At 34.7% G+C, this 15,167-nt stretch overlaps 1 protein-coding gene across 1 annotated transcript in view; it reads right to left on the minus strand.

The window, feature by feature from the left end:
- Window positions 1-11,201, minus strand: part of F13B (coagulation factor XIII B chain) — a 40,229-nt gene extending 29,028 nt beyond the window's left edge. Inside the window, exons 1-2 of the mRNA XM_036754904.1 lie at window positions 11,083-11,201; window positions 7,072-7,272 (exon numbers count right to left, since the gene is read on the minus strand). Of these exons, the coding sequence (XP_036610799.1) occupies window positions 7,072-7,272; window positions 11,083-11,146 (265 nt within the window). The 5' untranslated portion in view covers window positions 11,147-11,201. The remainder of the gene's footprint in view (window positions 1-7,071; window positions 7,273-11,082) is intronic.
- Window positions 11,202-15,167: the final 3,966 nt, after the last annotated feature.

Below are 15,167 nucleotides of genomic sequence, written 5' to 3' on the forward strand. Positions count from 1 at the left end.
AATAAACTAGAAGCTTTTCCAATAAGATCGGGGTGAGACAAGGATGCCCATTAACACCACTATTATTCAATATCATTTGAGAAATGTTGGCTTTAGCAGTGAGAGAAGACAATTAGGATTTAGAATAGGCAGTGAGGAAACAAAACTATCAATTTGCAGATGATACGATGGTATACCTATAGAATCCTAGAAAATCAACTAAAAAACTACTTGAAATAATTAACAACTTTAGCGAAGTCACAGGATATAAAATAAACCCACATAAACATCAGCATTTCTATATATTACCAACAAATCCTAGCAGCAAAAGATAGAAAGGGAAATTCTATTTAAAGTAACTAGAGACAATGTAAATATTTGGGAGTTTACTTGCCAATACAAACCCAGGAAATATATGAACACAGTTACAAAACGCTTTTCACATGAATAAACAAGTGGAAAAATATCATTTGCTCATGGCTAGGCCAAGCTAAGATGATAAAAATGACAATTCTACCTAAATTAATTTACTTATTCAGTGCCTTCCCAATGTGTTGGTAATCAAAATGGGCTCCTTAGCACTTAGTTCAACAAGTGCCCTTGAAGAGTTTGGCCTTTGTTTCCTTTGATTAATTCAGTGTCTTTGATTGAGTCTTACTAGGTGCTAAGCCCCAGGTCCAAATTCCTATTAGGTGTAAAACCTTAGTGGGTGTGAATTGGCAACTAAGGTGGGGCCCAAGGTGGGGCTAACTCCAGGGAGGGCCTAGTTTACATGTCTGGGACAGCAGAGGCTTTTAGACCACGTGGGTTTAAGTCCGCCTCTCTGTGACGATTCTAGGTCAGGTGGGTGAGTCACATGTGTGACTCACCCCTGACACTGAAAAAGATAAAAACCAGGGGTTGGCTGTCTGTTCTTTGGAGCTCTTTGGTGCAGCAGTGGTGGCTCATGTGACTCTGGGCCAGCCCTTGTTCTGAGCTCCCGGGCTGAACCTAGATGTTGGTAACTATGAATCTGTATTGGGTCTGTCTGTTGATGTTTATAATTTGTTTGTATGTTGCTCTGATGTTCAGCGTGCTGGCTTTTTCCCCTGAACTAAGTGAATGATATTTGTGTGCTGAATTAAAGTAAGCTTGTCAACCCCTTCACCTTGCTTTCCTTAGTTAAGCAGATCAAAGGAACCTGTGTTGTTGGCAGCTTTCTGGGTGCTGGCTGTGGGTGGATCTTACACCCCCACAGGAGCTGTTAGCCAGATTGTTGAAACACCCAAACAAACTACCAAAAAGCTATTTTATAGAACTAGAAAAAAAACTAATAACAAAATTCATCTGGAAGAGTAAAAGGCAAGAATATCAAGAGAATTAATGAAAAAATGCAAAGAAAGGTGCCCTACCTATACCAGATCTATAACTATATTATAAAGCAGCAATCTTCAAAGCTATTTGGTACTGGCTAAGAAATAGAATGTTGGATCAATGGAATAGGTTAGGTAGACAATACACAGTAGCAAATGACTGTAGAAGTCTACTGTTTAACAAATCCAAAGACTACAGGTTCTGAGATAAGAACTCACTGTTCAATAAAAACTGCTGGGAAAACTGGAAAACAGTCTGGCAAAATCTAGGCATAGACCAACATCTTATACCATACACTATGATAAAATCAAAATGAGTACATGATTTAGACATAAAGAGTGATACCATAATCAAATTAGGAAAGCAAACAATAGTTTATTAGTTAGATCTATGGAAAAGGGAAGAATTTATGATGACACAATAGATAATAATGAAATAAAAAATTGATCATTTTTATTATATTAAATTAAAAAGATTTTGTGCAAACAAAACCAATGAAACCAAGACTAGAAAGAAATCAGGGAGGGCAGCTAGGTGGTATAGTGAGTAGAGCACCAGCCCTGGAGTCAGGAGGACCCAAATTCAAATCTGGCCTAAGACACTTGACACATGTACTAGCTGTGTGACCTTGGGCAAGTCACTTAACCCCAATTGCCCTGCCAAAAAAACAAAAAAAAAAGAAATCAGAAAGTTGGGAAACAATTTTTACAGTGAGTGTTTCTGGTAAAGGTCTAATTTCTCAAATATATAAAGAATTGCATCAAATTTATAAGAATACAAGTCATTCCCTAATTGATAAATGGTCAAAGGATATGAACAGGCAGTTTTCAGATGAAGAAATTAAAGATATCTATAGTCATATGAAAAAGTTCTCTAAGTCCCTACTGATTACAGAAATACACATTACATCTCTGAGGTACCGCCTCACACCTATCAGATCAGCTAAAGTGACAGAAATGATAAATGTTGGAGAAGATGTGTGAAAATTAGGACACTAATTCATTGTTGGTGGAGTTGTAAATTGATCCAACCATCCTGGGAAACAATTTGGAACTATGCAAAAGGCAATCCAACTGTGCATACCCTTTGATCCGGCAATGCCATTACTAGGTCTGTATCCCAAGGAGATCATTAAAAAAAGGGGAAAAGGACCTATCTGTACAAAAATATTTATAGCAGCTCTTTTTGTGGTGGCAAAGAATTGGAAATTGAGGGAATACTCATCAACTGGGGAACGGCTGAACAAGTTGTGGTATATGAATATAGTGGAATACTACTGTGCTATAAGAAATGATGAGCAAGCTGATTTCAGAAAAACCTTGAAAGACTTACTTGAACTGATGCTGAGCAAAACCAGGAGAACATTGTACATAGTAACAGCAACATTGTGTGATGCTTAGCTTTGGTACACTTAGCTTTTCTCAGTAATACAATGTTCTAAGTCAATTCCAAAAGACTCATGATGGAAAATGCTATCCACATCCAGAGAAAGAACTGTGAAGTCTGAATTTTCTTTCTTTTTTAAATTCTTTTTCTTTTTGTGATTTTCCCCTTGTGTTCTGATTCTTCTTTCACAACATGACTAATTTGGAAATATGTTTAATATGACTGTATATAGTAGTTAGAGAACCAGCCTCAGACACTTACTAGCTGTGTGACCTTGGGCCCTTGTGACCCTGACTGCTTCAAGAAAAAAAAGAATCTCTGGACTACCTGAAAGCCATGACCCAAAAGGAGTCTGAATTCATATTTCAAAAAAAAATCATGAAATAAAACTGCCCAGATATCTGAAGACCAGAGGAAAAATTAGAAATTGAAATAATACATTGGTCATCTCCCAAAAAAAAAACTCCATAAATGAAAGTTTTCAGAAAAATTATAGACAAAATCCAGAGTTTCCACACCAAAGAAAAATATTGCAAGAAGACAGAAAAAAAAAAGAATTCAAGTACCAAGGAGCCACAATCAGAGCCATAAATGACTTAGCAACCACTGCAATAAAAGAAAAGAGAGCTTAGAATATGATTCCAGAAAGCAAAAGACCTAGCTTATGGCCAAAAATACCTTAACCAACAAAACAGTAATCCTGAGGGAGGGGAGGAGGGGGATTTCTAATGAAAAAGAGTACTTCTAAACATTCCTGATTTTTAAAAAAGACCAAAATTGGGTAGAAAATTTGAGATTCAACCACAAGATTCAAGAGAAACATTAAAATGTTTCTAATTATAAGTGAACAAAAATAAGGGATTTAACAAGGTTGCACTTTACATTCTTATAAGGGAAGATGGTATATATAAATATGTATATATATACATATATATATATATCCCCTCAGAATTATTATCAGAGGACACACAGGGAGTCTAATTACAGAGAAGAGTGATAATGTTTTGATAATTGTAAAAAGAACGGAAAGGTAGAGGAAGAAGAATACACTGGGAGGATGGTGAAGGGAGAGGAAGAATGGGGAAAGTTATTGCACAATAAACAAGGTATGTGAGTAAAAGTCTATACAAGAAGGAAGGTGTGGGGAGTGCAGGCAAAACTTGAACCTCATTCTCATCAAACTGATCAAGGGAGGGAAGGAGCAAAAAGCATTAAGAGAAAGAGGAAAGGATGAAATAAGAGGGATGGTAGATTAAAGAAGGGATAAGTTACAACAATTTAAACTCTAAAGAAAGGGCAGGAAACAAAGAAAAGGAACATTATAAGAGAATGAGATAGAGAGTAATGCACAATTAACAATCATAACTATGAATGCAAATTTGATATACTCATCCATAAAACAGAAGAGAATAGCAGAATGGACTACAAACCAGAATCTAACTATGTATTTTACAAGAAACATGCTTGAAACAGAAAAATACATAGAATTGAGATAAGGGGCTAGAACAGAATCTATTATGCTTCATCTAAAGTAAAAAAAAAATCAGTACTAGCAAATACGGTCTCACTAAAGCAATAGTAAAAATAGATCTAATTAAAAGAGAAAAACAAGGAAGCTATATTTTCCTGAAATGTACCATAGACAATAAATTAACATCAATACTAAACACTTATGCAACAAATGCATCTAAATTCTTAAAGGAAAAGTTAAAATAGTTACAAGAAGAAATAGACTGTAAAACTATAATAGTAAGGGATCTTAATTTATCGCTCTCATTCCTAGGTGAATCTAACCTCTCCCCCTCAATAAATTAATAAATGAAGGACCTGAATAGAACATTTTTAAAAATTTTGATATGATAGGTCTCTGGAAAATATTAAATGGGAATAGAAAGTAGTAGTTCTATTTCTAAGCTATGTATTGTACCATCACAAAAATTTACCATGTATTATGGCATTAAAAACCTCACAGACAAGTGCAGAAGCCAAACTACTAAATACATTTTTTTACCAATCACAATACAACAAAAAATTTTATTCAATAAAGGGCCTTTGAAGCAAAGATTAAAAACTAATTGGAAACTCAATAACTTAATAATAAAGAATGGGTATGTCAAAGAATAAATCATATAAACAATCAATAATTTCATTAAAGATGATGCAAACAATGAAACGACATACTTGAACTTTTGGGACACAAAGAAAATAGAGTTTAGGGGGAAATTTATATCTCTAAACATTTTTATGAAAAGACTAAAGAAAAAGCAAATCAATGAATTGGCCATGCAACTAAAAAAACCTAGAAAACCATCAAATTAAAATTCCACAATTAAACACTTCAGAAATGTTGATGAAAATATTTTAAGTAAAATACTAGCAAGGAGAATACAGCAACATAGAAGAAATATAGGAGATACTATGACCAGGTTGGATTTGTACCAGGAATGCAGAGCTGATTCAATATTAGGAAAACCATAAACATAATTGAGAAAATTAATAATAAAAATAACAAAAATCATATAATTACATCAAAAAAATGAAGAATAAGCTTTTGATGAAATGTAATACCCATTCCTGTTTAAAAAAGAAAGAAACACTAGAAAACACAAGTTTCCTTAAAATGATATTTATTTATCTAAAACCAAGAGTCAGCATTACTTGTACTAGAAATAAGCTAGAGGCCTTTCTAAAGGAGTAAAGCAAGGATATCTTTTAACACCATTACTATTCAATATAGCTCTAAAATTTTAGCTATAACACTTAAACAAGAAAAGGAAATTAAAGGAATAAATATAGGGTAAAGGAAACAAAATCATTTTTGTGCAGACAATATAATAGTTAACCTAGGGGACCCTAGAGAGTCAACTGAAAAAAGCAATTAAAACAATAAGTTTAGCAAAGTTGCAGGATACAAAATAAAGCAAAGAAATCATCATAATTTCTGTCTATTACCAACATAATACAAGAAGAAGAGATAGGAACACAAATTCCATTTAAAATAACTACAGAAAATATAAAATACTTGGAAGTCTAACTGCTAAAGCACAATTAGGAACTATATGGACACAATTACAAAATAATTTTTAGCCAAATAAAGACAGATGTAAATAACTAGAGAAATATTACTTGCCCATGGGTGGCTAAGCCAATATAGTAAATACTATATTACCTTTTCATTTACCTATTCAGTTCCATATGTATCAAACTACCGAAGGTTTATTTTATAGAGCTGAAAAAAATAACACCAAAATGCATTTGGAGGAACAAAAAGTCAAGAATATCAAGAGAATTAGTGGGAAAAAAAGTGGGACTGAAGGGGCCTAGTAGTATGAGATTTCAAACTATACTACAAAGCCATGATCACCCAAAAAAAGTTAAGTTTTTACTGGGTAAGAAGTAGCAAGGTTGAACAATGGAACAGGTTAGGCATACAGTATACAGAAACAAGTGAGCATAGTAGTGTAGTGTTCGATAAATACAAAGACTGCAGCCACTGGGGTAGGAGCTCATTATTTGACCAAAATTGCTGGGAAAACTAGAAATCCATCTGATAAAAACTAGGTATAAACCAGCATCCCACATCTGATACCACGATAAGTTCCAAATGGATGCATGATTTAGACATCAAATGTGAGATCACAAGCAAATTAAAGTAACATGGAAGAAATCACTTGCCAGATAGATAGGGGAAAAATTTGTGACCAAACAAGAAATAGAAAGATTCACAAGAGTTAAAATGAACAATTTTTATCAAATAAAATTTTAAAGGTTTTATTTTCTAATGCATCTAAAATCAGAAGTGAACAGGCAAAGGCAGAGAGGGAAATCTTTGCCACAAGTTTCTCTGATAAATATCTCAATTTTGAGAAATATAGGGAACTGACTCAAATTTTTGAGATTAAGAGCCATTCTCCAATTGATAAATTGTCAAGGGATATAGATAGTTTTTGGAGGAAGGCATCTAAACTATCAATAGCCAGTGTATGTTTTGTGTCAAGTCTTCAGACTTGCTTTATGACCATTGGTTATTTTCTAGAAGGGAAATTCTGGTGTGGAAACTCTTTCTACCAATACAGAGTTCAAACCTGTAGATCATCTTTGACTTACTAAATAAATCCTAGACAGTTGCTTAAAGGCACCTGGAGAATAAGCAGTATACCCATTGTCACATAGGTGTGTCAGAGGAAGTATTTGAAGCTAGCTCTTCCTAACTCTAAGCCCAGCATTCTATTCCCTATGCCACATGTTTTTTTTAACTAAACAATTCACAGGGTTTTATTTTGTCCTTGACATGTTCAAATTAATTGTATTCACAATCAAAGACATTTCATTGGGAAATGTAAGCTGACTTACTGAAACACTCTGGCTTTGGGGACCATCCTTCTGACGTACATGTAGTTATATCTTCTTGTTTCCCAGTCTTGGTCGAATATCCAGCCAAGCAAGAAAATGAAAGTTTTTTGTTTAGGTCCATTGGAAAGTAATGATTTTTAAAAGTATAATAATATTGAGCAATCCTTCCATGTTCAACATTAGGCATGTCACAGGATTTATCTAAAAAAAAAATAAGTGAAGGTGGGGGAGAGATATTTTATTTTTTTATTGTTGAAAGATTTTTTACTAGATTTTATTTTAATCAACAAAAATGCACCCTTTCTTCCTCCCAGTCTACCCCATCCTTACATCTACCCAACTGAGAATGGAAGAAAAACAAAAGCCTTTCACAAACATTTGCAATCAATCAAAACAAATTTCAACATTGGTCATAACTAAAGAAAAATATATGTATAAATATATGTGTGTGTATAAACATACATGTGTGTATCAATCTGAACTGAGTCCTTCACCTTTCAGGAGATGGGTAGCATACTTCATCATCTGTCCTCTAGAATTGTGGTTGGTTATTACACTGATTTGACCTTTCTTTTCCTTTGTGCCCAATTCCAAGTTTTCTTCTCTTTTTCCATTCTTCTAAGATCATTAAGATATAACAAAACCATTCTTGGACTTTCTGTCTAATTAAACTTTCTCCAACCAGATGATGATAGGGTTCAGAGTGGAGACATGTATATTAGACATGTATATGAGAACGTAAGCAATTTGTCCTTGTTTAGTACCTTATTGTTCATTTGTGTTTGTGTTTATCATTTTATGTTTCTCGTAATTCTCATGTTTGAACTTCAAAGTTTCTATGCAGCTCTAGTCTTTTCATCAGGAATGCTTGGAAGTCCTCTATTTAATTAGAGATACATTTTTTTTCCTCTGTAGGATTATACTAACAGTAGCTAGATGACACAGTGGATAGAGCACATAGGCTTGGAATCAGGAACACATTTTCATGACACTTACTGGCTATGTGACTCTGGGCAAGTCACTTAACCCTGTTTGCCTCAGTTTCTTTATCTGTAAATGAGCTGGAGAAGGGAATGGCAAACTACTCCAGTATCCTTGCCAAGAAAATTCCAAAATTGGATCACAAAGAGCCAGGCACAACTAAAAACGAATGAACAAATAAACACACACCCAAAAAAAGGACTATACTAAGTTTTATTGGCAAGTTATCTTTGGCTATAAGCCTATATCCTTTGCCTTTCTGGAACATCATATTCTAAGCTCTCTGCTGCTTTAATAGCAGTGCTTGCTAAATTGTGTGTGATCCTAACATGGCTCCCCAGCTCTTGAATTCTTTATGGCTACTTGAGGTATTTTTGATTTGGCTATCTTTTATCTATAATGGCTATATAGTTATATATTTATATTTATATATATATATACATATATATTTATATATATATATATATTTATATTTATCTATAATTTGGCTATATTTTATCTATAATATTCCTTGGCATTTTCATTTTGGGGTTTCTTTCAGGAAATGACTGGTGAATTCTTTCTATTTCTACTTTGCCTCCTGGTTCTAAGAAATTTGCACAATTTTCTTTTAATATTTCTCAAAATATTTTGTCTAGTATCTTGTTTTATGTGTCATTGCATTCAAGTAGTAGAATAGTTTTTTTCCTTGACCTATTTTCCAGCTCAGTCATTTTGCTATGAAATACCTTACATTTTCTTCTACTTTTTCAGTCTCTTAACTTTGTTTTGATATTTCTTGTTTTCTCATGGAGTCATTGGCTTCTATTTGATCCATTCTAATTTTTAGGCAATTTTCACTTGGGCATAAGTAAAGCTTCTCTTTGGTCTGGAATTCTTGCCCTGGTTATTCCCTGCAGGCTTCAGACTGGTCAGGAACTCAGACACCCCTCTTCTCCTGGCGTCTAAACCACACTACTGCTACAGCATCCTCTACCACTCCTTACTCCTGAACATGCTTAGCCCTTTACCCTTGAGGGCAGATTTTTCCTCAGTCTGCCCTATATCTATGACTCAGGACCAGGTAGTGAGTGAAAAAGCTACCAGTTGGCATCTGTTCCTGTACCCAACATGAGGTGGCCCTCTTGTGCTATTGCCTAGCCTCTCTCCTCACTGGAGTGCTCTGTAGGATCCTGGATACACCCCTTCCTCAATGTCCACAGACTTCTCTGTCTGATTCCCTGTGCTGACCTAAGGAAAAAAAAATAATTGTCTGTGAATTTTCTGGGATTTCCCCCATTAGGATTTGGTCTGTTGCATTTTCTAAATCATTTGGAGGATTTCAGAAGGAGGGGTGTGGGGGAGCTGAAATTTTGGGAAAATTTTTGTGATGTAAAAAAAAACCCAAAAAGATAATAAAAACTTAGTAAAATTAAAAATAACAACCCCAAACTGCCCCTTTAAATCACAAACAAACAAATAAAGAACTACTACAAAAACAGGAAAACAGGTTGGCAAAAAATTAGATTTAGACAAACATTTTATACCACATTTGACAAATGAATAACTGACCCAAATAGTTAAAGATCTTATCATAAAAAAATTAGGAGGGAAGGAGATCATATATCCAAAATTTTCCCCTTCTTTCTCCTTCCCCCTCCCCAAAACACCATGCAATCTGATGTAGGCTATACTTGTACAATCATATTATACACATTTCCAAATTAGTTATGTTGTGAAAGAAGAATCAGAATAAGGGTGAATTTTTGACAAAACAAGGGATGAAAGCAATTACAGAGAATAATACAGATAATTTTGATTACATGAAATTGAAAAACTTTAGCAAGAACAAAGAACAGTACTTGACTGGGGGAAAACCCTTTGTATCCAATATCTCCGATAAGAATTTGATATCCAAGATACGTAAATAACTAATACAAAAATATAAGACCAAAGTTACTCCCCTCTAGATAATGGATCTATGTCCACCTTGATCATAATGAATGTTTTGGGGATATATCGCTCTCATCCTTTTTTTTGGCCAGGACTTTATTTTAAAATTTTAATCAATATTCACTAATAATATTGATCCATTGTTCTTTCTCTCTTTTCTCTACCCTTTCCTGGTATATGTATTAGGACAATATTCGTCTCAAGAATTTGGTAGAATATTTTCTTTTTCAATTTTTGAGAGAATTTTGTCTCTATAGAAAAAAAGGTGCCTTAAGAGACTTGAAATGAAAGTTCCTAAGAGTAACTGGCACCCAGAAGGACTGGGGTGATTATAAACTCAAGGATGAGATGGTAAGGCTAATAATAAAGAGAATCATCACAGGGAAGTTAGGATTGGACTGCATGAATTGGTACACAGGGTAATTTCTAACATACCACTCTGCTTCTATCTAGAATTCCTCTCTCATAAAGTGATACTTCCAAGAGTGAGGCACAACAGAAAAAAAGGGATGATAAGGCAAGATATATAAAAGTAATAATATAGAAATTGGTTACAAGAGGTAGCTCCAGCACTTATTGTGTTATCTTAGTTAAGTCACTTAAACCTTAATAGCATGTTTCTTCTTTTGAAAAAAAATGAAGATAATAATACTACCAATACCATCTTCTTGGGTTGTTGGGGGCTAGGTAAGTTTAAATATTTCTACTCTTATGAACTTTCTTATAATATCAATCTTGTAATCTTGTAATATCACACAATAGTGTAATATGACACTAGAATACAAGTTAAAAATACTGAAATCTCTAAAATGGCACTTGGAAACAAGACTAGATTCAACTTCTTAAAATACTGTCAACTATTTCAGTGTCTGATATTTTTATGATTCCTAACTTTGAACAGATTTTTCTAATGAGGTAGTCTTTTGTAAAGAAAAATTACCATTTTCATCCAAGGAAAAATCTATGCTAAATAGCAGGGACAATAATATTTACAGAAAACATAATAATGCTTTTCAAAGGGCAAAAGGATAATAAGAGCACATAAACATATAGGTTGGATGATACTTTAGATTTATATTTAAAAGAGCATAATTTTACCTTCTGCAAAGAGTTCTCCTGAAAAAATCAGTGTCATGACAAAAGCCAATCCTTTTAGGCTCATCTTCAATGGTTTAATAAAGCCATGAGCTATGCTGAAAGTACCCTACAGTTTTCCTTAGTGAATACACATAGCATTTCTGTGGAAAAAAAGTTAATCATTTACAAAAGTTGTCTATAGCTCTTTTTAAACAAAGTTTATACATTTCATTTAAATCATTTAACAATTAACTTTGGCAACTTTCAAAAGAGGGGGAAAAATTGACATCCTTAATTTGAGTAAAAACTAAGTCCATAGAGTAAAGTCCACTGGTGTCACCAATTTCTCTTACTATTATTAACCAATTTGGCATTTGGACAAAGGACTAGTGACCTCTATAAAAAAAAATATTTCCAAGAAAATCTGAATAGTTGACTTTTTCTTCAGGTCTGTTATTGTAGAGGGGGAGGTCTCACAGATACAAAAAGGATTGGGTTGGAAAGGAGAAAGAAAAGAATGTTTTCCTGAGGTACCCAGGCAAGAACTAGAAAGATGGTGAGGTAGTTAAATAGTACTTGTGCATGATGCATGGCAAAAAAAAATTGCCTAAAGTAGAATTAACTGAGTTGTGAATAATGAAAGATAAAAAGTAAGAAAGAGCTATGAAAAGTGGTGATGGGAAAGAGACATTACAGGAAGTAGTTCCATTAACAGGTAACAGGTAAGGACATGATCCTGGGACAGCTTGGTTATTAAACAAGCAAAGCCTGTGAAAGGGGCAGTTTTAGAGTGAACTGTGAAGGGGACAATTCACCAAAAAAAAAGGTTAAGAAGTAAGTGCAGTAAAACAATAACAACACATACTTGAACAAGATGAACAAAATAGAGCCTACAAATGTTCATTAGATGCCAATTAATCTTTTAAAAAGTAAAAATTGGAGGCAGTCTGAGGGTAGACTTTGAGATCATGAAAATCTGTGTTCAAGTCTTGCCACAAATGGACATTGGCTGTGTGGCTATGTGAGAAAGTTATCTAACTTCTCAATGCCTACAAGTACTTTTCTAAGTCATTAAGCTATAGAAAATTGATGATTTTCACTATTAGAAGAAATTTCCTTGTTGGAAATTCCCTATGCTGATGAAATCAATGGTCTGAACAATTTAAAAAACAAAAACAAAACTAAGAATTTATGTAAAGTGGTTTCACTGAGGGTAGTTATAATTCTTTATTTTATGTAAAGTGGTTTCACTGAGGGTAGTTATAATTCTTTATGGAAATGTGAACATACAGTTTAAATGTATTTGTCCAAACTGTATAATTTAATGTTACACACACACACACACACACACACACACTCGTTAAATTGAGGTAAAATATAGCGGACAGAGTCATGATGACATCTAGTGGTAATGTAAGTTAGTTACAGTCAGTAATCAGGAACACTTCTGCCAAGCTACTTTTAAAAAATAAATTCATTTCAAACAAAGCACATGTTGGAAAATTATTTCATTTTTTGCTAGACGTGCATATTGCCTACAGTAAAATTCTCTGACATTCCTTACCTCCAAACCTATTAAATTTCAGCTAGGATAAGTTATGTGTTTGTGGCCACTTTCTCAATACAATCAAATACTACCAAAAAAAAAAAAAAAAGAAAGGCAAAAAAACTCACCTCAATCAAGGTATTTCAAATACGAGGAGATTTCCTAAAAGTCAGTCAAACTATCTAACATCTTCTTAGGCTTTGCTATAAGGGAGAAGAGTCTATGGGAAAGGAAAGCATTTTGTTTTGTTTTTAAGAACCATATGAGAGAGACAGAGAGAGATTCCCAAGGACCCTTTCAGCTCTGTGATTCTTTGGTATTTGTATATAAGGACTCTTTCAGTCATCCAGTTCAAATGTTGACTAAGAAAGGGGTCAACCAAAACAATGGAATTGTACTTAAGACAGCAGAAAAGCATAGATTACACTAATTAACACATTTTGTCATCAGGACATTTATTGGCATTTTACATATATTCTTCATGCTGAATTTTAAGATGGAAACAAAATTTCTTTATCACCTATGGTTATTGAGGGACATGAATTTTTAGTTGTTATTTTTTAATCCAATTTTATTTTAAGGTCAGCATTTTTCTCTTCCCCCATCCTTGTTGAGAAAGTAAGAAAATAAAACCTGTTACAAATATGTATAGTCAAGCAAAACAAAATTCGGCATTATCCATGTCCATCCATAAAATAAAATCTATGCCTCAACTTGTACTGTGAATCTATCACCTCTGTGTCTGAAGGTGGGTAGCATGTTTCTTCATGAGTCCTCTGGAATTGTGGTTGGTCATTGCACTGATCAGAATACCTAGACCTTTCAAAGTGGCTTGTCTTTATAATATTATTATTATTGTATAAGTTGTTCTCTAGGTTCTTTTCACTTCATTTTGCATCAGTTCATACAAGTCCTCTCAGATTTCTCTGAAACCATTTCTTTCATTTTTCTTATAGCATGCTCCATCATATTTATATGTCATTAATTGTTTAGCCATTCTCCAATTGATGGGAATTCACTCAGTTTTAAAATTTTTGCTACTGTAAAAAGAGCTGCTATAAATGTAATAAATGGGAGGAGGAGTTTTGTTTCCACAGAACTAAAGGTGTGCTTCCCCGCCCTTCCCCACCCCAGTTTTAGCAGAAACCAGGCCTCAAGGTCAGTCAGGTGAGAGGTCAGGTTTGTATGCATGTGCACGCTTTTTGAGAAGGCAGTCAGGGGAATTAGAGAGGCCAAACCCCTTGAACCAGTTCAAGCTTGTCTAGGGTCTGGTCTTGGTCAAGAATTCAGGCCTACTGATTTGCATAATTGGCATATGTTAAAGAGGAAAAGTAGGGAAAGTAAAAGAATGTAGTTTAATCCTAAACTAAGACGAGGAAAATCCAATTAACTTCACTTTTGCTTCTGTATCCTTATTATCCTACCTATATAAACTGTTAACCTAGGAAAACTATGTAAAAAAATAAGATTGTAAACTAACCATAACTCTAGCAGGCATGGAGGGAATGGTTACCCCTGCTCCTGCAGCTGTATCAGTGTGAGTGTTCCAGTGAGCACTACACCGGCCCTCTTGAGGAGCATAATAAAATGCCTTCCTCTGCCCACTCTGGCCTTGAGTTCTTTGGGTGAGAATAGGCAAATCACATGGATCTTCTTAATGAGTTAATGTATCTGTTTTCTGTATTCTTGTAGGTCTTTCACCACTGAATGAGATGAATTTTGATATTAATTATGCAACATGAAGTGGAAAAATCTAGTTTGTTTATGATAGAGTGGGGAAGCTGCATAAACTTCACTAGTTTGCCCTGTGAAATCCTTGCTTTGGTGCGGGATGGGACAGGTTCTTGCATGTTCAGTTATGCAATGAAAATCCTAATGTGTGGAAGACTTCTGTTGGTGCTGTGTTAGTAGTCATTTGGTAGATGTTGTTCCTAAATCTGCTTCAAGTGCTTTGCATTTTGTCAATTGTGTTTTCAAGCTCTCATTAGTCTTTGCATGTCAATCATCTGAATAACTTTTGTTACATTAAGTGTCAGTAACTAAGATCCCAGTTCCATTCAACCATTTACATTTTACAAAAGGGTATTAACTTCAAAGATATAAAGTGGGGCTGGCGCGGGAGGAGGTAGGAGAACAAAGTTTTCTCCCACAAAATCTCGGGGAAAACTCTTCCTTACCTGACCTTGGTCTCTGGGGAGAGCGTCTCACTTTTACCTCAGTTTCTACCTTGTTCCCACAAGGTTCAAATCCAAATGCGGCATGACTGCTTGGATGAGTCTTCCACTTACCACTGAGTTAGGTCCTGAAGGTCACTCAGGCAGGTTGGTACTGCTCTTTAGCGCATTAATGCTGAGCTGGCACAAAAAAGAATCCTGGACACTGAATCCTGGATTGAGGGGTGGTCTGGGGTGACTAGAGGAGGGCTTTAGGGAGGGTCCTGAGGAGGAGTCTAAGGAGGACCAGATAAGGTCAGAGTCCAGGAACCAAGAGAATGGGATTAAGGGTGGGAAGTAGCTGAAGGCATGGATATGGATGGTATCAAGGGTGGGAAGTAGCAGGA

This window comes from Trichosurus vulpecula, chromosome 4 (genome assembly GCF_011100635.1).
Source record: "Trichosurus vulpecula isolate mTriVul1 chromosome 4, mTriVul1.pri, whole genome shotgun sequence".
NCBI classification, from domain to species: Eukaryota; Metazoa; Chordata; class Mammalia; order Diprotodontia; family Phalangeridae; genus Trichosurus; species Trichosurus vulpecula.